Raw genomic sequence first — 21,632 nt, forward strand, 5'->3', positions numbered from 1 at the left:
GACATGTCGCCTTTAAGAACTGTAACACTCACCCTCGAAGGTCTGCAGCTTCACTCCTGAAGTCAGTGAGACCATGAACCCACCAGCAGGTGGAAACTCCGGACACCTCCAAACATCAAAAGGAACAAACTCCAGACACACCATCTTTAAGAACAGTAACACTCACCGCGAGGGTCTACGGCTTCATTCTTGAAGTCAGCGAGATCGAGAACCCACCAATTCCGGACACGATATGATTTCCATTTGTCCAACGCGGCATAGGAATTCAAATGCTCATCCAGGGGAAAAGGCAGTCATATTAGCAATGTAAACTTTTCTTCTTAAAATTTGGCTTGTAAGTAGATAGACACTCTGAGACTAGACTATATTTTGACTTTGATAAATGGAAATGGAAAAAAATGTATGAATTTTTATGTTGTTGTGCTTTCATCTCTAAGAGTAGAATCTGGAATATGTCACTAAAACAAGCCTCCCTGCTTCCTTTTAAATAAAGTTGCAGAACTACGAAAAATTGCAAAAGCAATACAGAAAGTTACCACAAAATTTAACACCCTCCCCCCTTTTTTTGTGTGATGAATGCACTGTGAGGTACTAGCAGTTGGTTCAAGACAAATTCATTCATTGTTTTTGGGAAAGTCTGATCTTGGGATGGAATCCCATTGCAGATGACTCAGGTCAGATGTTAAATGTCCTGTCAAATAATGTAAAGAATACAGTGTTATTTTAAATAATCTTTGTGGAGATTACAGTATTCTCATGCTAAGGGGATTTTACTCCCTGGCTAGGCTGTGGTGGAGGATGTTTTGGTGACCTGACCCAGAGGCAATGAACAAGTCAAAAGTGGGCAGATGTCCTTGGGAGCAACAAGATAGAGGCAGGGGAACAAGAAGAGAGAGTCTGGTGGAGACCAGCCTCTGAAGGTGGGTTCAGAGTGTCTCTGGACCCATTGGTACCTGAGACCTACTTTAAGCTTTCCTTTTCTGGAGTATATTTACCACAAATCTTTAGTAACATTTGTTAGTTACAAAGGTTTGTTCCAACTTTGCTTGCTGAATCAAAAGAGAGGCCGAGTACCTGTTTTGGGAAGAGGCAGTGTGGAGTGAGCGGCAGGGGTGAGAAGTAATTGGAGTCGGGGCATTGGTGGAGAAGCCCAGAGCAGCTGTCTGCAGTGGGCAGTGGCATCTCCTGGGTGCACTTGCAGAACATTTAAATCCTCCCCAGCGTTGCTCAGAAATTTTTAGGGGATGGGCTGGTCTCCTATAGTCATGTAGCTTAAGACTTTTATTTGTGTATGAAATAGGTGGGTAATCCTCCAAAATCTGAAGAATTCAGGAGCATTCAAAATGCATGTGGTTTCCAAGTTTACTACAATAAATATATAATACAGTGAGGAAAGTGTATTGAAAACAGTAGTCATCTTGTACTTCAATGTACATTTTTATTCATAGTTGAAAAGAATAGTCTATTACTGCTAACTTACTGTAAATTTCCTTAGAATCAAAGGGTCCAGAGAGACATAAAAAATGTATGTAGTTTCTATTAAATAACACTTTCTGGTCACTTTCAAATATGATTATAATATACAGGTATTATATGCACAAAAATGTAAAAAGTAATTGTGAAAGCAAGTCTTGTTATCAGTTTGTATAAGAAAAAAGACATTTATTTTTTCACAAGCTACCAACATCATATAGGATAGCTCCTGATAGGCTTTGACTTTTTCAATTAATTCATCTTGTAGCTCAAACATCTGTAGAAAAGAAGTTAATATACAGTGAAGTCACTACACAGTGTTATGGGACAGTAGAAATTCATATCAGTACAAAATACCATTGAAGATTTTTACATTGAATTCCAGTGTCAAGATCGAGAGACATCTTTGTTGGCAAGCAATCTAAGAATTCTTTGAAGATTGAGAGTTGTTTTTTTTTTAAATGATTTCTGCTGGTAAAAATGTTAAAGATTAAAAATATGTAGTAGAAATAGAAGGTACAATGTTCTTGTCTTTCTGTCCCTCTTACCAGCAACCTGTGCCTTTGAAATAGAATGAAATGCTCTAGGTACTTCCAGTATTTTCCATAAGATGGCAGAGTTGGTATTGTGAATGTGAGAGCAAACCACTTTAGTTCTGTCAGTCACAGCAACAAAAAGAGGCTTAGAGTCATTCTCACCATTTAAACATTGCTCTCGTGCTTTCAATAATCATCATCAACATAATAATAAAGCAATAATATCTAGTTTTTAAAAACAATAATGAAAAACCCAGATATATGTCAATCTGCAATTACATCATGGTTACGCAGGCACTCCCTTTGAGCATTGCTTTTGGTCTTTTACTGAGTTCCTTTAGTTGCCTGTTCTGTTAAGTTTTATTTAAGCACTAACCAGTCAAACTGGGTCCAATGTCACCTCTCTCAGATCACCACACATGTAACAAGAAAATGTCTGTTGGCATCACTGAAGCAAGCAGTGTTCACAGTCGTTTTTGATTGTTAGGAGCTGTAGATGTGCTCTTTTTAATGCAAATTCAGAGATCTGTCAGATGTGCTTTGGTTTGTTTAAAATGGGTGACCGCAGTTCTGAAATGTTAGTCAAGTCCTGAACAAGAGGGGGCTTATTTTGTCCATTTGTTCCTTCATCCAGAGCCTGAACTACTCAGATGAATGGGGCGGTCTAGGAGGACTTCTGGGACATAGCACCAAAGGTATTGGTTGCAGAGGGCAAACTCAAGGAAAGCAAATCATTGACCATGTGAAATCCACACTAGGATTTATCTCCTAAATGCCGTAAATTAAACACGTGAATTTGATTTGTTTTTATCACTCTCCAAGCTTTTTGCACAAGACAGATGCTCACTAAGTGTTTGTTGAAAGCTTAGGGAGACAGAAGAGGGTTGCAAATGGGCTTTCCGTCATCCTGGGATTGCTGGGACTCTGAATCTGGAAAAGCACTGGCACCTCCTATCAGAGCCTGGCTTGTGCAGAGCACTACTGGGGAGTTTCTCAGGGCCTTGAGGGTTATATACACCTCTTCACCACTGGACTAGGAGCTCCCTGTGGGTAGAATCTGCTTTTTTTTTTTTTTTTTTTTTTTTTTTCTGCTTTATATTTCTAGTACCTGCACAGTGACTTACATACAGTAGCTACTCAGCAGGGGTGTTTTCAAAGAAGGAAGCAGCGATCATAATTTGTCCCCCAGTGGATATTGGCAAGTAGTGTGGCTCGAAGGAGGTCATCTAATGCTGTCTCACCTAGGGAGCTAGTTGGCCAAATGCTGGTATGATGGCAACCTGCAGTGAAACTTCCAAGTCAGTAGTATCTTGTGGGTATTGTCAGTTTTACACACCAGAGAGAAAATCAGACTTGTCCATGAATGAAGAAGAAACACGTCCCAGTTTGATATAAGCTCTACTATCAACAGAGAGGAGATGAGATTTCCTTTTACAGAGTGCTGACAGACCAAGAATGTGATGGGAAGCAAGTTTGTTTTGAGTGTGGGCAAGATCTTGTGGAGGATGACAACTTCCCACAGAGAAAACATGCCACGCCCATGCTTGCTATAAATGCTTCTCTTTTGTGTGAAATGTTCCTGGGATTTTGGTAACTTTGGAACCAGAAAAAAACCAGGGCATTCTTCTAGAAAAGACAGTTTGGCAACAGCTAGGTAAAGGAAAATTTATCAAAGGGGAAAATTTTAGAGAACTCATGTCAGTGCCCACAATCTTGAAAATCTATTCTTTTTTTTTTTTTTTCCCCAGAGATAGCATCTCACTATACCATGGCTTTTATTCAGAACATGCACGGAGCATGTCTGCAGAATTACTGACACTTTGCCCTTTCAGCCATTTTGGAAGGAGAGGAATTTGGAAGACTCTTTCTAAAATATAGTTTATACCAACCTAATTATTAACAAGGCCATGATGACTGCGGGGCCACCACATATCGTTGTGAGGTTATGGAAGAAACAGAAATGCCACATTGAAAGGGCTCTCCATTCAAATTATAGACACTGAAGATATATATGGTTATCAGAAAAAGTTTTCCAGTAGATGAAAATAAGATATCTTATTTAAATAAAAGTCAATAATTAATAATTTCAGGATAGATGAAGGGAAAGTATCTGGAGGAAATGGTACCTGTTCTTAATTCATACAAATGAATTTTTAAATTGATAATCTGAAATCATCATAACATAAATGAAATGCTGTTTTGTAAAGCAATACAGTACTGCCTGCAGACTCTCACCTTAACTATTCCCATAAAACTGTAGTTTACATTTTCATATGAGTTTTCTATCTCTGTTCCTTTAGGTAGAGATAGTGTGTTTAATTATTGCCACTCTTTCTGCTTATTTACATAATATCTACTATACCTTTCTCATTTTCTGTTTCTAATCTGTAATGTGCTTGAAGATTATTTCATTTAGATAATTCGAACTGTGTATCATTAAGAGTAGATAGGATTTAAACAAAGGGTTAAAGAGCTTTTCTATAAATAAAACTCAGGAGTTTGAGAGTATGGATTTTATAAAATCTATTGGGATAGAGATCTATTTGTTTTTTGGTTCTTAGTTCTGTTGTGGATACATGAGGTTGCCACACAGCAGAGTTTTTGTCACATTTAGGAAGTCTCAGAAAAATTTGAAAGTTAAGCTCACCCGAGAAGACCATTTTTGTCTTTTCTTTCTACCTCCAATGGCAGAAATTCCTTAGTGTTTTCAGATCAGAAGTTCTCAGTGTGAGTTATCACCCCTAAGTTCCTACCACAGGATGAGAAAGAGCTTTGTTAGTCTGTGTCAGGCGTTTTGCTTTAGGAACTGATGTGGATATTAACTCCTTTCAGTATGGATTTCCCCCTAAGGAGGTAGAAGTATTTCAAAGTGTTAACACCCAAATTTTCTTTGAGTTTTACAGGATTAAAATAGAATATCTATGTCTTTAAAAGAAAATGAGACATATTCTTACTACAGTTATCATGGGTGCTATTAATACTCTGGCCTTCTAGTAGCATCTGTCATCTAGCATTGTAGATTTGCAGGGGCCCTTTAATGAAAACTCTCCATTTTCTTAAAGGTTGTAATTATTATGTAGCACTATACTTATAGATGTGGAAATAAGAGGGTTAGGCAGAATAGAATTAAGGAATGTTGTAGATGGCCATGAGCACTGAACAAATGAGGAAAGAATAAAACAGGACCAGGAATTATCTTCTCAACCCTACCCTGAAACTGCTGCCCAAACTTCCTTTTTGACAAAGATTAACAGGGCCAATGCAATTTAAGCTCTGAGACTTCAGACTAAAGACTTTGTGGGCCTAGGAACACAAAGAGAACTTTACAGAGGGCCAAGTGATTTTGTCTTCTGTGTAAACCTTAGATAATTTGAGTTCCATAATCAATGGCTTTTCTCTTTGTTATTAAAAATTCTAACACCAACTGATTTTTAAAATCCATAACATTAAACAAGTGGTTTAAAATAATAAATGGAATTAATGAGCTTCGCTTGTGCCATAGAAACAAATTAAGCTAAGCATGCCACACAAATTGTCCAACATTCTGTTCTCCACTGTTATTTCACTTGGTACTCCAGACATTATATTTTGCCTAAGAATATCATGTACAGGGAATTTTTTTTCTGGTTTAGATACATGTCAAAAATAAAAAGCTATAACATAACATAAATATTAAAAGGTATTAGTAGAAGAAATTGGTTAAATATTATGGTTTGTAATAACAAAACCCCTGGACAATGCAAAGAAAAGGCTGTGCAACACAACGCAAGTTTTGATGAAGGAACCAGAAAGCTAATCAACATTTACATATGTCATATTCTTATTTGCATTGTTATTATCTGAACTCATTAGAAATAATTGCAATGATTATGCTTGGTTTCATATCGGATAGATGGTCCTAGTATATTATCTTATAAAACTACATTGCATGACTGCTATTTGAGGTTAGAAGTAGATTTCAGAAACCAGAAGGAGAAGAGAGCAATCCCCTTTAAAAAGAGTTGTCAAAGAAATGAAACTATGTGAGGCAGTTAAAAAGTGACTTTAAGCACTGATTTGCAAAATCACTTCCTTAGGAACAAAATTTTTAGAAGACACTGACACCCAGCAGTTAAAAGTAAGCTATTTTCATGTTTGATGAAAAATAATCAGGAGGCTTGTCTAGGGCATGTGGGATTACATTTAAACCAAGAGGAAAGAAAGAAGGTGGCAGCCAGGACTGAGCTGTTCTGTCTTTTGGGAAGCAAAGAACAGTGATCTGAGGTCTAGGATTTCTTATTCGTCCTGAGAAGACAAAAGCAAAGACGAATAAAAAGCAAAGACAAGACAAAAGCAAGACAAAGATCCACTGGAAGGTGGCTTTCTGATGCTCACACCCAAGCAGAGGGAAGGCGAAGAGCGGGTAAGCCAATAGCAGGTGTCTTTCTGCAGCTGCCCTGCAGCCTTGATTAGCAGGGTCAGAACAAGCACAGGCAAAAAAGGCATTGAATTGTAGTCAACAACAAAGCCCCAGTCTAGTCAGGACTTGTTACAGCTGATGGCCACCAAGTGTAGACGAAAGAAGACTAGACTGAGAGCTTGCATAGCAGCCCCGATGGGATGGGACATGAAGCAAAACCACTGTAACTACCAGCCTTAATCTCCTCATCTGAAAACGGGGCAAATGGAATCACTGAGGTCCTTTTCGATGCTAACATTGTGTTGTATAGAGAAAATGACTCATTGTATTAGACATATTATTTCTTTTAGCTTTCATTCCCTAAAATAATAATTTACCATTTATTGTTTAAAGAAATGGGCCATATGGCACATTTTACAAATGTGATTATTTAGAAAAGGGTACACTTGACTGTTAAAGTTTGATTGTGGATGTGTATGTACATGAATAAGTCACCCAATCTTGTTTAAATTATCAGTGACAACTGCCAGATTTGCAAACACTAGGTATTAGGAGAATATAACACTTTTCAGTGACTTCATGGGATATTGCTTAATAAGCAGAACCTGGAAGATGTCTCTGTTTCTGTTTCACTGTCTCTGTCTCCTTGTCTCTGTTTCTGTTTCTCTCTCTCTCTCTCTCACACACACACACACACACACACACACACGCACACCCCTCCAACCTAGGAAGAATATGCAATACAATATAATTACAGATTCCCAGGCAAGATGGCCGAATAGGAACAGCTCCTGTCTGCAGCTCCCAGCAAGACCAACGCAGAAAGTGGGTGATTTCTGCATTTCCAACTGAGATACTCAGTTCATCTCACTGGGACTGGTTAGACAGTGGGTGCAGCCCATGGAGGGCAAGCAGAAGCAAGGTAGAGCATTGTCTCACCTGGGAAGTGCAAGGGGTTGGGGAACTCCCTCCCCTAGCCAAGGGAAGCCATGAGGGACCATGCCATGAGGGGTGGTGCACTCCAGCCCAGATACTACGCTTTTCCCATGGTCTTCACAATCCACAGGCCAGGAGATCCCCTTGGGTGCCTACACCACAAGGGCCTGGATTTCAAGCACAAAACTGAGTGGCCATTTGGGCAGACACTGAGCTAGTTGCAGGAGTTTTTTTCATACCACAGTGGTGCCTGGGAATGTCAGCAAGACAGAACCATTCACTCCCCTGGAAAGGGGGCTAAAGCTAGGGAGCCAAGTGGTCTTGCTTGGCAGATCCCACCCCCGTGGAGCCCAGCAAGCTAAGATCCACTGGCTTGAAATTCTCACTGCCAGCATAGCAGTCTGAAGTGGAATTGGGACACTCAAGCTTGGTGGGGGGAGGGGCATCTGCCATTAATGAGGCTTGAGTAGGCAGTTTTCTCCACACAGTGTAAACAAAGCTGCGGGGAAGTTCAGTCTGGGTGGAGCCCACCGCAGGACTGCAAAGCCACTGAAGCCAGACTGCCTCTCTAGATTCCTCCTCCCTGGGCAGGGCATCTCTGAAAGAAAGCCAGCAGCCCTGGTCAGGGGCTTATAGATAAAACTCCCATCTCCTGGGGACAGTACCTGGGGGAAGGGGCAGTTGTGGGCACAGCTTCAGCAGAGTTAAACATTCCTGCCTGCCAGCTCTGAAGACAGCAGCAGATCTCCTGCTAAGGGAGAGACTGACTCCACAAGTGGGTCCCTGACCCCCATGCCTCCTGATGGAGAGACACCTCCCAGCAGGGGTCGACAAACACTTCATACAGGAGAGCTCTGGCTAGCATCTGGCAGGTGCCCCTCTGGGATGAAGCTTCCAGAAGTAGCACGAGGCAGCAATCTTTGCTGTTCTGGAGCCTCTGCTGGTGATAACCATGCAAACAGGGTCTGGAGTGAACTCCCAGAAAACTCCAGCAGACCTGCAGAAGAGGGGCCTGACTGTTGGAAGTAAAACTAACAAACGGAAAGCAATAGCATCGACATCAACAAAGAGGATGATCATGCAAACACTCCATACAAAGGTCACCAACAGCAAAGACCAAAGGTAGATAAATCCACAAAAATGAGGAAAAACCAGTTCAATAAGGCTGAAAATTCCCAAAACCAGAATGGCTCTTCTCCTTCAAAGGATCACAACTCATCACCAGCAAGGGAACAATACCGAATGGAGAATGGGTTTGACGAATTGAGAGAAGTAGGCTTCAGAAGATGGGTAATAACAAACTCCTCAAAGCTAATGGAGCATACTGTAACCTAATGCAAAGAAGCTAAGAACCTTGATAAAAGGTTAGAGGAATTGCTAACTAGAATAACCAGTTTCGAGAAGAACACAAATGACCTGATGGAGCCAAAAAACACAGCACAAGAACTTCATCAATAGCCAAACTGATCAAGCAGAAGACAGGATATCAGGGAATGAAGATCAACTTAATGAAATAAAGCATGAAGACAAGATTAGAAGAAAAAAACAGAAAAGGAATGAACAAAACCTCCAAGAATAATGGTACTGTATGAAAAGACCAAATCTACTTTTGATAGGTGTACCTGAAAGTGATGGGGAGAATGGAATCAAGTTGGAAAACATTCTTCAGGATATTATGCAGGAGAACTTTCCCAGTCTAGCAACGCAGGCCAACATTCAAATTCAGGAAATACAGAGACCACCACAAAGATACTCCTTGAGAAGAGCAACCCCAAGACACATAATTGTCAGATTCACCAAGGTTGAAATGAAGGAATAAATGTTAAGGGCAGCCGGAGAGACAGGTCAGGTTACCCACAGAGGGAAGCCCATCAGACTAACAGCAGATCTCTCAACAGAAACCCTATAAGCCAGAAGAGAGTGGGGCCAATATTCAACATTCTTAAAGATACAAATTTTCATATGCAGCAGAATTTCATATGCAGCAGAATTTCATATGCAGCCAAACTAAGCTTCATAAGTGAAGGAGAAATAAAATCCTTTACAGACAACCAAATGCTGAGGAATTTTGTCACCACCAAGCATGCCTTTACAAGAGCTTCTGAAAGAAGCACTGAATATGGAAAGGAACAACTGGTATCAGCCGCTGCAAAAACAACCCAAAATGTAAAGACCATCAACACTATGAAGAAGCTGCATCAATTAATAGGCAAAATAACCAGCTAGCATCATAATGACAGAATCAAAATCACACATAACAATATTAACCTTAAATGTAAATGGTTAATGGTAAATGGGCTAACTGCCCCAATAAAAAGGCAAACACTGGCAATTGGATAGAGTCAAGACCCATCAGTGTGCTGTATTCAAGAGATCCATCTTGTGTGCAAAGACACACATAGGCTCAAAATAAAGGGATGGAGGGATATTTACCAAACTAATGGAAAGCAAAAACAACAACAACAACAACAACAACAACAAAAAACAAGGGTTGCAATCCTAGTCTCTGATAAAACAGACTTTAAACCAACAAAGATCAAAACAGACAAAGAAGGCCATTACATAATAGTAAAGGAATCATGCAACAGGAAGAGCTAACTATCTTAAATATGTATGCACCCAGTACAGGAGCACCCAGATTCATAAAGCAAGTTCTTAGAGACCTACAAAGAGACTTAGACTCCCACACAATTAATAGTGGGAGACTTTAACACTCCACTGTATATATTAGACAGATCACCGAGATAGAAAATTAACAAGGATATTCAGGACTTGAACTCACCTCTTGACCTGGAAGACCTAATAGATATCTACAGAACTCTCCACCCCAAATCAACAGAATATATAGTCTCCTCAGCACCACATAGCACTTTTTCTAAAATCAATGATATAACTAGAAGTAAAACACTCATCAGCAAATACAAAAGAATGAAAACCATAACAAACAGTCTCTCAGACCACAGTGAAATCAAATTAGAACTCGGGATTAAGAAACTCACTCCAAACCACACAACTACTTGGAAACTGAACAACCTGCTTCTGAATGACTCATGGGAAGATAATGAGATTACGGCAGAAATAAATAAGTTATTTGAAACCAACAAGAACAAAGACGCAATGTACCGTACTCTCTGGGACACAACTAAAGCACTGCTTAGAGGGACATTTATAATATTAAATGCCCACAGGAGAAAGTAGGAAACATCTAAAACCAACATGATAAGGTCACAATTAAAAGAATTAGAGAAACAAGAGCAAACTATTTCAAAAGCTAGCAGAAGACAAGAAATAACTAAGATCGGAACAGAACTGAAGGAGATATGAAAAACCCTTCAAAAAAAATCAATGAATCCAGGAGACGGTTTTTTGAAAAGATTAACAAAATAGATAGATGGCTAGCCAGGCAAATAAAGAAGAAAATAGAAAAGAATCAAATAGATACAATAAAAAGTGATAAAGGGGAGATCACCACTAATCCCATAGAAATGCAAACTACCATCAGAGAATACTACAAACCCCTCCACCCAAATAAACTAAAAAATCTAGAAGAAATGGATAAATTCCTAGACACATTCACCCTACCAAGACTAAACCAGGAAGAAGTTGAATCCCTGAATAGACCAACAACAAGTTCTGAAATTGAGGCAGTAATTAATACCCTACCAACCAAAAAAAGCCCAGGACCAGAGGGACTCACAGTCAAACTCTACCAGAGGTACAAAGAGGAGCTGGTATCATTCCTTCTGAAACTATTCCAAACAGTAGAAAAAGAGGGACTCCTCCCTAACTCATATTTTGAGGCCAGCATCATTCTGAAAACAAACCCTGCCAGAGACACAACAAAAACATGAAAATTTCAGGCCAATATCTCTGATGAACATCTATGTGAAAATCTCCAATAAAACACTGGCAAACTGAATCGAGCAGTACATTAAAAAGCTTACCTACCGTGATCAAGTCAGCTTCATCCCTGAGATGCAAGGCTGGTTCAACATATGCAAATCAATGAATGTAATCTATCACATAAACAGAACCAATGACAAAAACCAAATGATTATCTCAACAGATACAGAAAAGGCCTTCAACAAAATTCAACACTCCTTCATGCTAAAAACACTCAATAAACTAGGTATTGATGGAACATATCTCAAAATAATAAGAGCTGTTTATGACAAACCCACAGCAAATATCACACTGAATGGACAAAAGCTGGAAGCATTCCCTTTGAAAACTTGCACAAGACAAGGATGGCTTCTCTCACCACTCGTATTCCAACATAGTATTGGAAGTTCTGGTCAGGGCAAACAGGCAAGAGAAAGAAATAAAGCATATTCAAACAGGAAGAGAGGAAGTCAAATTGTCTCTGTTTGCAGATGATATGGTTGTATATTTAGAAAACCCCATCATCTCAGTCCCAAAACTCCTTAAGCTGATAAGCAATTTCAGGAAAGTTGCAGGATACAAAATCAATGTGCCAAAATCACAAGCATTCCTATGTACCAATAATAGACAAACAGAGAGCCAAATTGTGAGTGAACTCCCATTCACAATTGCTACAAAGAGAATAAAATACCTAGGAATACAACTTACAAGGGATGTGAAGGACCTCTTCAAGAACTACAAACCACTGCTCAAGGAAATAAGAGAGGACACAAACAAATGGAAAAACATTCCATGCTCATGGATAGGAAGAATCAATATCCTAAAAATGGCCATACTGCCCAAAGTAATTTATAGATTCAATGCTATTTCCATCAAGCTAACATTGACTTTCTTCACAGAATTAGAAAAAACTACTTTAAATTTCACATGAAACCAAAAAAGGGCCCGTATAGCCAAAACAATCCTAAGCAAAAAGAACAAAGCTGGCGGCATCATGCTACCTGACTTCAAAGTATACTACAAGGCTACAGTAACCAAAACAGCATGGTACTTGTGCCAAAACATATATATAGACCAATGGAACAGAACAGAGCCCTCAGAAATAACGCTACACATCTACAACCATCTGATCTTTGACAAACCTGACAAAAGCAAGCAATGGGGAAAGGGTTTCCTATTTAATAAATGGTGCTGGGAAAACACCAGCCATATGCAGAAAACTGAAACTGGACCCCTTCCTTACATCTTATACAAAAATTAATTCAAGATGGTTTAAAGACTTAAATGTAAAACTCAAAACCATAAAAACCCTAGAAGAAAACCCAGGCAATACCATTCAGGACATGGGCATGGACAAATACTTCATGACTAAAATACTAAAAGCAATGTCAACAAAATCCAGAATCGACAAATGGGATCTAATTAAACTAAAGGGCTTCTGTATAGCAAAAGAAACTATTATCAGAGTGAACAGGCAGAATGGGAGAAAATTTTTGCAACCTATCCATTTGACAAAGGGCTAATATCCAGAATCTACAAGGAACTTAAATTTACAAGAATAAAAAACATCAAAAAACAGTTTAACGATATGAATAGACACTTCTTAAAAGAAGACATTTATGTGTGGCCAAAAAACATAAAAAATATCTCGTCATCACTGGTTGTTAGAGAAATGCAAATCAAAACCACAATAAGGTACCATCTCATGCCAGTTAGAATGGTGATCATTAAAAAGGAAACAACAAATGCTGAAGAGGATGTGGAGAAATAGGAATGCTCTTAACACTGTTGGTGGGAGTGTAATTTAGTTCAATCATTGTAGATGACAGTGTGTCAATTCCTCAAGGATCTGGAACTAGAAATACCATTTGATCCAGCAATCCCCTTACTGGGTATATATCCAAAGTATTATAAATCATTCTACTATAATGACACATGCACTTCTATGTTTATTGCAGCACTATTCACAATAGCAAAGACTTGGAACCAACCCAAATGCCCATCAATGTTAGACTGGATAAAGAAAATGTGGCACATAAACATCATGAAATACTCTTCAGCCATAAAAATGAGTTAATGTCCTTTGCAGGGACATGGATGAAGCTGGAAACCATCATTCTCAGCAAACTAACACAAGAACAAAAAGCCAAACACTGCATGTTCTCACTCATAAGTGGGAGTTGAAAAATGAGAACATATGGGCACACGGAGGGGAACGTCACACACTGGGGTCTGTTGGGGGATGGGGCCAAGGGGAGGGATAACATTAGGAGATATACCTAATGTAGATGACGAGTTGATGGGTGCAGCAAACCACCATGGTATATGTATACCTATGTAACAAACCTGCATGTTCTGCACATGTATCCCAGAACTTAAAGTATACATATGAAAAAAGAATGTAAATAAATCATGGAGATTAATGGCAAATACTCAAGATCTGCAAAGGAATTTTGGGGTGGATTTATTCACCACTGTGCCATGCGTGTAATCTGCCTTCGCAAATGTCAACTGAGAAGCATGTAAGCAGACAATGAACTTGATTCAGAGAGAGACAAAAAAATCTTGGGAAGTTTAATTATTGATGTTAGTATCATTTTCTATATGAAAAACTAGGAAGACAAAGACTGACATTTGATGTATCAACATACTCAATCTGGTGGTTAAAAATAAAAAAAAAAGTCCTATTTTACCCCTATATATATACACACACATATACACACATACACAATTACAAACTTTTATAAATTCCCTCACTTGCATATTTTTTGGACAATTTGAATAATCATTCCACTTCAGCCAATATTATGTTCCTGAAGAAAAATAGATGAAGGGAAAAATAGTTCCAACTTTTACTGAGAGAAAATAAGAGAAAAGATCATACGTTTCTTATTTATCTCTCCTACCCCTGACTTCCTAAGCACTGATGTTGATTATGTACTTGTTAAACTGAATAACAAGAAAATAATAACACTACTAATCAATTCGGAAGAGAAGGTCCTACCAAAATAAAATAGCTAAGTGTTACAACCTTAGAAGAATTAATTTATTGTGGCAGGATAATGAGGACCAAGCAAAATGTTAGATTGGCTCTAGAATTTTAAATTCTAGAGAAGAATAGCTAAACCTGTCTGCAAAATTATGGGAAACATAGAAGGATGTAGTGCCATCGATTTATTTTCATTTCTTTCTAACCACAAAGACAAGATAAGGAAACAAGATGAGGCAGAAATTCTCATTTCTCAGACCTGATCATTAAATTTCTCACAGTACTGAAAATATATGTACATTTTTCTGGAATGTGTTATAATTAAAGTACTATAAATGAAAACACTATTCCAAGAAGTGTCAATTAGTTTGAACTGTGTGATTGAAACTGCTAAGTATTATTTTATAAATATTTTTCCTTCTTACTAAAAAATGAAGCCCCCCCTCTCTTTTTTTTTTGAGACAAGGTTTGGCTCCATCTCCCAAGCTGGAGTGCACTGGCATGATCTTGGCTAACTGCAACCTCCGTCTGCCAGGTTCAAACAACCCTCCCATTTCAGCCTCCCAAGTAGCTGGGACTACAAGCACTCACCACCACACCTGGCTAATTTTTGTATTTTTTATAGATATGGGGTTTTGCTATGTTGCTCACGTTGGTCTCGAACTTGTGAGTTCAAGTGATCTGCATGCCTTGGCTTTCCAAATTGCTGGAATTACAGGCATAAGCCATCATGTCCAGCAAAGCTCTTAATTTTTAGTTAAGCATAAAGTCATTAAGAATAAAGACTATAATACCCAGCTTTCTTTGCAGCAAAGTTGGGGGTGGACCAAGTTTTGGCTAATGAGATGTAAGCAGAAGTAGTGTGTGTACTTCTGAGGCATATCCTTAAAGGAAAGAAACACTCCTTTTGTTCCTTTTCCACCTCCAAGGTCAGAATATAAAACCAATGGCTGACGCTTCAGCAGACATTTTGAGTCATGTTATGGTCTTGAAAATGGTGGCCACAGAGGATGAAGCAACAAGAGAGGAGTCTCAGTCCTTGTCTCTAGGGAAATCACATGCAGCTCTTTGCTGACTCTCTCTAGAATTTTGAAATAAAAAGAGAAAAATATCTCTTATTGAATCCATTGTCATTTTTCATTTTCTGTCACTTGTAGGTAAGCGTAATCCTAACTAATATAGACTAAGTTGTCTGCCAAAGGAAATTCTATGAGAAGAAATGGATAGATTATTGGTTTCTTCAAACTGTTTCTTAATAACTCTGAAGAGGAAAGGAAAAACATGCCTTACATGGAAAATGATTCAATGTTTTTAGTCAATCAAAGAAACAAGGACCAAATTCTGAGTTAAGAATTGACATTGTTCAAATCCCAGTTAGGTGACTTTCAACTTTGGATTCTTCCTTCCTGTCTCCCTGTCCATTCCCTTTCTTTTTCTTTCTCTTCCTCACCTTCTCTCCATTTCCCTCTCCCTTCCTTTCTACCTTCTATTCTTTTCTTCTTTTTACTTAACTTAGCACTCAAGTTTAAACTACAGTATATTTTGGATTCTTTAAATATTTCAGTTTTTAAAAATGTTTAGCATTTAACATGATTCTTACCCTTTGTATGAATGCAAGTTCAAGAAAGGTGATATATTATTTTGCTTGCCACCACATTTTTCTACAAATACTAATATTTAAGAAGCTGTATCCACCTTCAAGAAGTGGCCTTTTTCTTTTAGTCTTCAATAAGAAGCTAAGCTCTTTAAGATGAAAAAGTGACACTACCTATAACTTTAGAATTTTTTGATAATTCCATTTTTTTGCGAATTCTTTATTGCTAAATACATTCTTCTAATAATTAAAACATATCTATTTCTTCTTCTTCTCTCTCTCTCTCTCTTTTTAGAGACAGGCTCTTGCTCTATTGCCTAGGCTGGAGTGTAGTAGTGCACTCACTGCAGCCTCTAATTCCTGGGCTCAAGTAATCTTCCCTCAGTCCCTAAAGTGGCTGGGATCATAGGTACGTGCCACCACACTTGGCTAATTTAAAGTTTTTTTAGGTATTTATTGTTGTTGTTGTTTGTTTGTTTTTGTAGAGATAGGGTCTCACTATTTTGCCCAAGCTGGTCTTGAACTCCTGGCGTCAAATAATCTTCTCACCTCAACTTCCCAAAGCTTTGGGATTATAGGCATGGGCCACTGTGTCTGGTCATCTGTTCCCTTTCTAAATTGCTCACTATGTAGTTATATGAGGAGTACTTTCCGCTCTCAGTTCACTTTTGGGCATAATATCCTTAAGTTGTGGGCCTGTTTATCACAAATATTTCAACATGGTTCTTAGAGACTTCAACAGATCTTCTATCAAACAAATGTTACAGATAACTTTTAAATTAGATGGAAGTAAAACCCAGGCATTCAAGTTGCTATAGTTTTAAAAGAACAATTATTTATATTTTTCCTACTTAATTCAGCTATACCTGGAAAGAACGTATCTTGGGCAAAAATGTCAAGTTAGAACATTTGCATTCTAATCAACTATGAAATTTATCCTAGTTACATATTAAAGTGACTCAGAAAGACTAAGCGAGATTTGCTTAAAAAATAATTAGCCAGAATAGACCACATTTGGGGACCCCATTCGTTTTTAAATTAAGTAAGAAATGAAGATTTGTTTATTCTCGGCAAGATTCCTTTTTAATTTGCAAAGATTGAAAAGAGAAATTTTGGGTTTTGCTTCTCAATTTAGAAACGAGTCATGATGGTTTTCCTCAGATTTGCAATGTACATTTTAGCTGGTTTTAATGAAGACAAATTCTTCTCAATCAGAGTTTCCCATTCATTAAGTGAGACAGATGGCAGCCTTGGCATATATTTTGTTAGAGCCAGCCTCTTGAAGCTGGCTGCCTCCCTTATTTCGGTCTATAGGAATAGCAGTGCTTATTTTTCTGAAGGAAAAATCAAAGAAGTCAGTATTTTGCTAGGGCAAATTGTCGAGTTGTCTTCAAAACAAATGAGCCAACCACCTCCCAGATTTGAAGTGGTGAGAAAGTGTATTTTCATTTTTTTTCATTTGAGGGACACGTACCCTTACTTTATGTGGCAGGTGGAAGGCTAAGATACTTGGGGATATACACATTTAGAGATTTTCCTAAGAGATGTTTGAGATTTCTCTGATGTGTGCTGTTCCACACCCCAAGACATTTTTTGTCTTTTGGTAATTCTCTAACCTTCCCTATAACTCCCTTGCTTAGATTTTGCTGGCTTTGAAACATGACCAGAAGCTCAAATAAAGAAAAAGTAAGCTGGAAAGGATCCCAACTTCCCGCGGTGCTGCATGAGGTCAGCAGAAGACACTTAAGAAAGGATGCATCATTCACACAAGATAGAAGGCACAGCCTGGGGAAGGGCTGGCCAAGGTTTACAAGACTCAGTGCTAAGGTGGCTCCAGGAGGAAAAACACAGGCTTTAAATGTTCACGTCTCCATTTCAGTCAGCACTAGAGGCTAAAGAGCAGTGGATGTCCTATCTTCAGTTTTGCCAGGGCCACTTCTGAGGAGAGCTATTGAATCTAGAACTACACCATCTCTTAAGATAGTTAAGATTCTGACCAATGAATACAAGCTAAGGGGTGCATTCATTTTCCCTTACTCTGATCAGACACACAATTGCATATGGAGAAGCTGAGGTTTGGCAAGAACACACAGTGCGTGTAGTGACCACGTCTTTGCTGAAAACCCTAATGGATATGCACAATGCAGAGTGTATTCTCTAAGACTGGAGGCAAAAGCAAGAACTGCAAATGCTCATTTCTATGGAACAGTAACTGTGACAGTACTGCATTGGAATTACCCAGATTAATGGATAATTGCCGAGTATTACTGTACAACTCTGCACTTCTATTTTTCCCTTTGTCTTACAGAAGCATAGCCCCCAAAGAGTAGCCAGGAAGATGAGAGGCAGGGAGAAGAAAAGAGAGAAGAGGAGGTGGCAGATCAATCTAACTTGTTTCTGATGAGTGGCAAATATCCAGAATGTTAGGACAATCTTTATGGACTGCTGAGGTTGGGGATTGAAACAGTTATAACTTCATATTTAAGTCAAGAAAGATTAAAAATGAAAACATATATACCATATTAAATAGCTGCCTATATTGCATATTAATAGACAAATCACTAATGTAAGGATTTTCTCCTCAAAGCTGTTTTCTGCACTTAGACAAAGTTCAGATTCTGCAATGCCTACCAGAAGTATGTACAAATTCATGTGAAGATAAAATAGAAACAAAATTTAGTATGGTTCTATTTTGTGAAATGTTAACCATGTTTTACTTGCATGTGTATGTGTGGGCGTAATTAAGTGATAGTTTAAAATATTTCAATACTCACTTTATCCTTATGTTTTACTGATCCTCTACAGTTTTGATGTTTTATCAGCTTTTTCAATAATTGTAACAATACTAAAAATAATTATTGGCATTAGTTTTGGAATTTGAATATAAAAGTTACTTTTAAATTAAAGCATTTTTTAAGTTTATTTCCAATCATTTAAACTTGGGCAACATTTTCCCAGCTGCTTTTTAAAAAACAGAGTTTGTTGTTTCCGTCGGCTCTTCATAGTGCTTGAGTGGAAAGCAAGAGCTCCAGACAGGGTACAGGGGAGTGTTTTGACATTATTAATAATAATCACCTCCTTTAATTGTGGAGTGCTTCACCGTGTACTGAGATTTTTTTTTTTTTTAATTTTCATTAAATTCTCACCTCACCTTTGGGAGGTAGGGATCATAGTTCCATTTTATAGATGAGGAAAACTGTAGTGCAGAGATGTCAAACACTGTCCAAGAACACGGTGGTGGATAGGACCCAAACCCCAACTTTTGCTCCCATGTTCTCTGTTCACTGGCTATGGCTCTTGACACTGTGTACAGATACAGGCTCTGGACAAGTTCACCAAATCCCTTAGGCTTCAGCCCCCTCATCTGCAGAATAGTGGCTTAGATTCCACCATCTTCAAAGTCCCTGCCAGCTTTTCTTTATTTGACTTTGTATGTATTAAGTAGAATAAAAAGTGATGGGAGTTTGTGGGTACCAGTGGATTAAAGGGGTATAATCTGGAGGCTAGTGAGTAAATTAGGTCTCCAAATGGCTCACCATGGTTGTGATGAGCTTGGAGGAATGAAGGCAAATTTTGTCACATTAAACTCTGATTCTTAACAGAGTCTCATGAAACCTACAGGCTCCAAAAGAAGAACAAGAAGAAAAGAAGACTTTTACACACATACAAACATTTGTAACAGTTTTAGGTGGTTAATAGACTGACTTCTTAGAGATGCACGGGCTGAGTTAACAACCACATATTCGCAGCTTTCTGGCCTACAGGGAGCTTCACTGTGGTTGTCACACGAAGTGAGCAAAACTTATTTTCATATAAAAAATAGTGATTGAGAAGTGTGGGCAAAAGTGATGTGAAAAGAGTATATATTTTATATTTAGAAGAGATCAAATTATCAGTGATGATGAAAATTAGTACAGTGGTTGTCTGTGAGAATGTAGGCATTGCCTGAAAGAGGGCATAAGGAAATTTTCTAAAGTGACGGAAATGTTCTGCATTTTGATTGAGGCCTTGGTTACATGGATATGTACATTTTTCAAAACTAATCAAATCATACCATTAATAATTGTGCATTTTACCATATGTAAATTTTGTGCCAGTTAAAAAAACACAACTGTGATGCATTTTCAAGACACTCTTTTTTCCCACCGATAATTGCTTCCCATATCATTTTCTTGGTTTTTGGGAAGGGGTAGGAGAAAGAAAAGCTGATGTTGCTAAAACGTGAATTCTCCTTTAGAAGCATTTATAAAGAATACCACAGTAGTTTCATGCTTCTTTTGAATATCCTAAGAGCAAAGTTCCTGACTGCAGGTCTATGTTTGTGATTTCTGTCCCCCAAGCTGTATGAGCTGTATGTTTAGGACTGACAGCAGTGTCAGGAATGGAATAATGACTAGAAAATATGGACCTCAGAGATACCCATATTCCCTCCAAAGGGGAAAGGGGCTCTGCTAATCCTTTATTCTTCCATGTGCCCACAGTATGTATATATATGTGTGTGTGTATACATCAGGAAAAACAAGATATGCACAAGTCTGAAAATTTAGATTGCCATAATATTGTTCTGGGTTTTAAGACGTCAAGAACAAAGGACTCCATGTTTTGTTTTATGGCATTGAAAAAATTACCCATATTCAATTCAAAAGCTGAATCCATTATTTGTACCCATTTATCAGCTGTCACAGGGTCTACCTTGGTGGCTGATAACCAAAGGTAATGTCTGCTAAAACAAATTCATCAGGCCTGGAATAACTTCAACAGTCAGCAGTGCTGACTTAATATCTCCACAGCACACACTGAGATTTCTCTTAGAATTGACTGTAGAAGGTTTTCACAGATTTGATTTTTCATTTTGCATGCCTCACATTAAATATTGTTAAAAATTTAAAACCAAATTCTGTTTTTTCTTTTTTCTTTTCTTTTTTTTTTTTTTTTTTTTTTTTTTTTTTTTTTACAATTTACAAGTGTTCATATAAGAAGGAAACGACTAAAAAATTACCCACCAAAGCACCTAGAACTCATCTAGAGAACAATGCTAATAATACAAAGGCTGTGACCAAAGAACTCCATGATTCGTGGGAAAGCCAGGAAGCACAGTCCAGCCTCTGGAAGGAATGTGAGGCGGGTCGGATCCACCGAGGTGCGCAGTCAATGGTCCTTTGCTCCCTAAGTCAAGTTCAGCAGCCGCATTTCTGGTTCAATGTCATTACTTATTTCGACCTAAAACAGAAAATACGAATTGCTTTCAAGAACTTCAAAGCTGACAGCTCAATATCTTTTATATTCATCCAGGTCTTTTGAAATGCAAAATAGCTCCTGGGTGCACCTGGTGCTGTCTGACTGTAGCAATAAGAAAGTTAGAAACTTGGGCCTTCCGCTTTTCAGATTAGGGCATGGTAATCGGGCGTCATCATCAGAGTGCTGGATGATTTCCTGGGAGAGAAGTGCCAACCACACAGTAATTGTTGTGTGATGTGGAGTAGTCGCTATTGCTTTTCTTAAGAGTAAAGATAACAGGGTAATGTTGTGTCCCCAAACTATGAGATATTTGCATAGCCTGTTCTTTCTACAGTATGCTGGTGGTTAAGTGCTCAAGATCATCCTGCTCTTGCTTTCATGACACCCAACCAATGACTCATGTTTCTTACACACATCCCATCCTGTGATGGCTCCTTTTATGTGTCAGCATGGCCAGGCCATGGTGTCCAGATGTTTGGTAAAACTTCAGTTTACCTCTCAGTGTAAAGGTTTATTTTTTATTTTTTAATTTTTTTTATTTTAAAAAGAGATTAACATGTAAATCAGTAGACTTTGAGTAAAGCA

The 21,632-nt window shown here is 38.3% G+C and overlaps 1 protein-coding gene across 3 annotated transcripts in view; it reads right to left on the reverse strand.

Moving 5' to 3' along the window:
- The window catches only part of NKAIN3 (sodium/potassium transporting ATPase interacting 3), a 1,223,038-nt gene that overhangs the window by 16,712 nt on the left and 1,184,694 nt on the right, over nucleotides 1–21,632 (reverse strand). For 2 of the 3 annotated variants that reach the window (XM_050802087.1, XM_050802086.1), the window contains one exon: nucleotides 1,419–21,029. The exons of the other annotated variant lie outside the window; for it this stretch is intronic. In XM_050802087.1, coding sequence (XP_050658044.1) covers nucleotides 20,976–21,029 — 54 coding nt within the window. In that variant the 3' untranslated portion in view covers nucleotides 1,419–20,975. Of the gene's footprint in view, nucleotides 1–1,418; nucleotides 21,030–21,632 lie in introns of those variants that run through there. 3 annotated transcript variants of the gene reach the window in all.

Source organism: Macaca thibetana, chromosome 8, assembly GCF_024542745.1.
Source record: "Macaca thibetana thibetana isolate TM-01 chromosome 8, ASM2454274v1, whole genome shotgun sequence".
NCBI classification, from domain to species: Eukaryota; Metazoa; Chordata; class Mammalia; order Primates; family Cercopithecidae; genus Macaca; species Macaca thibetana.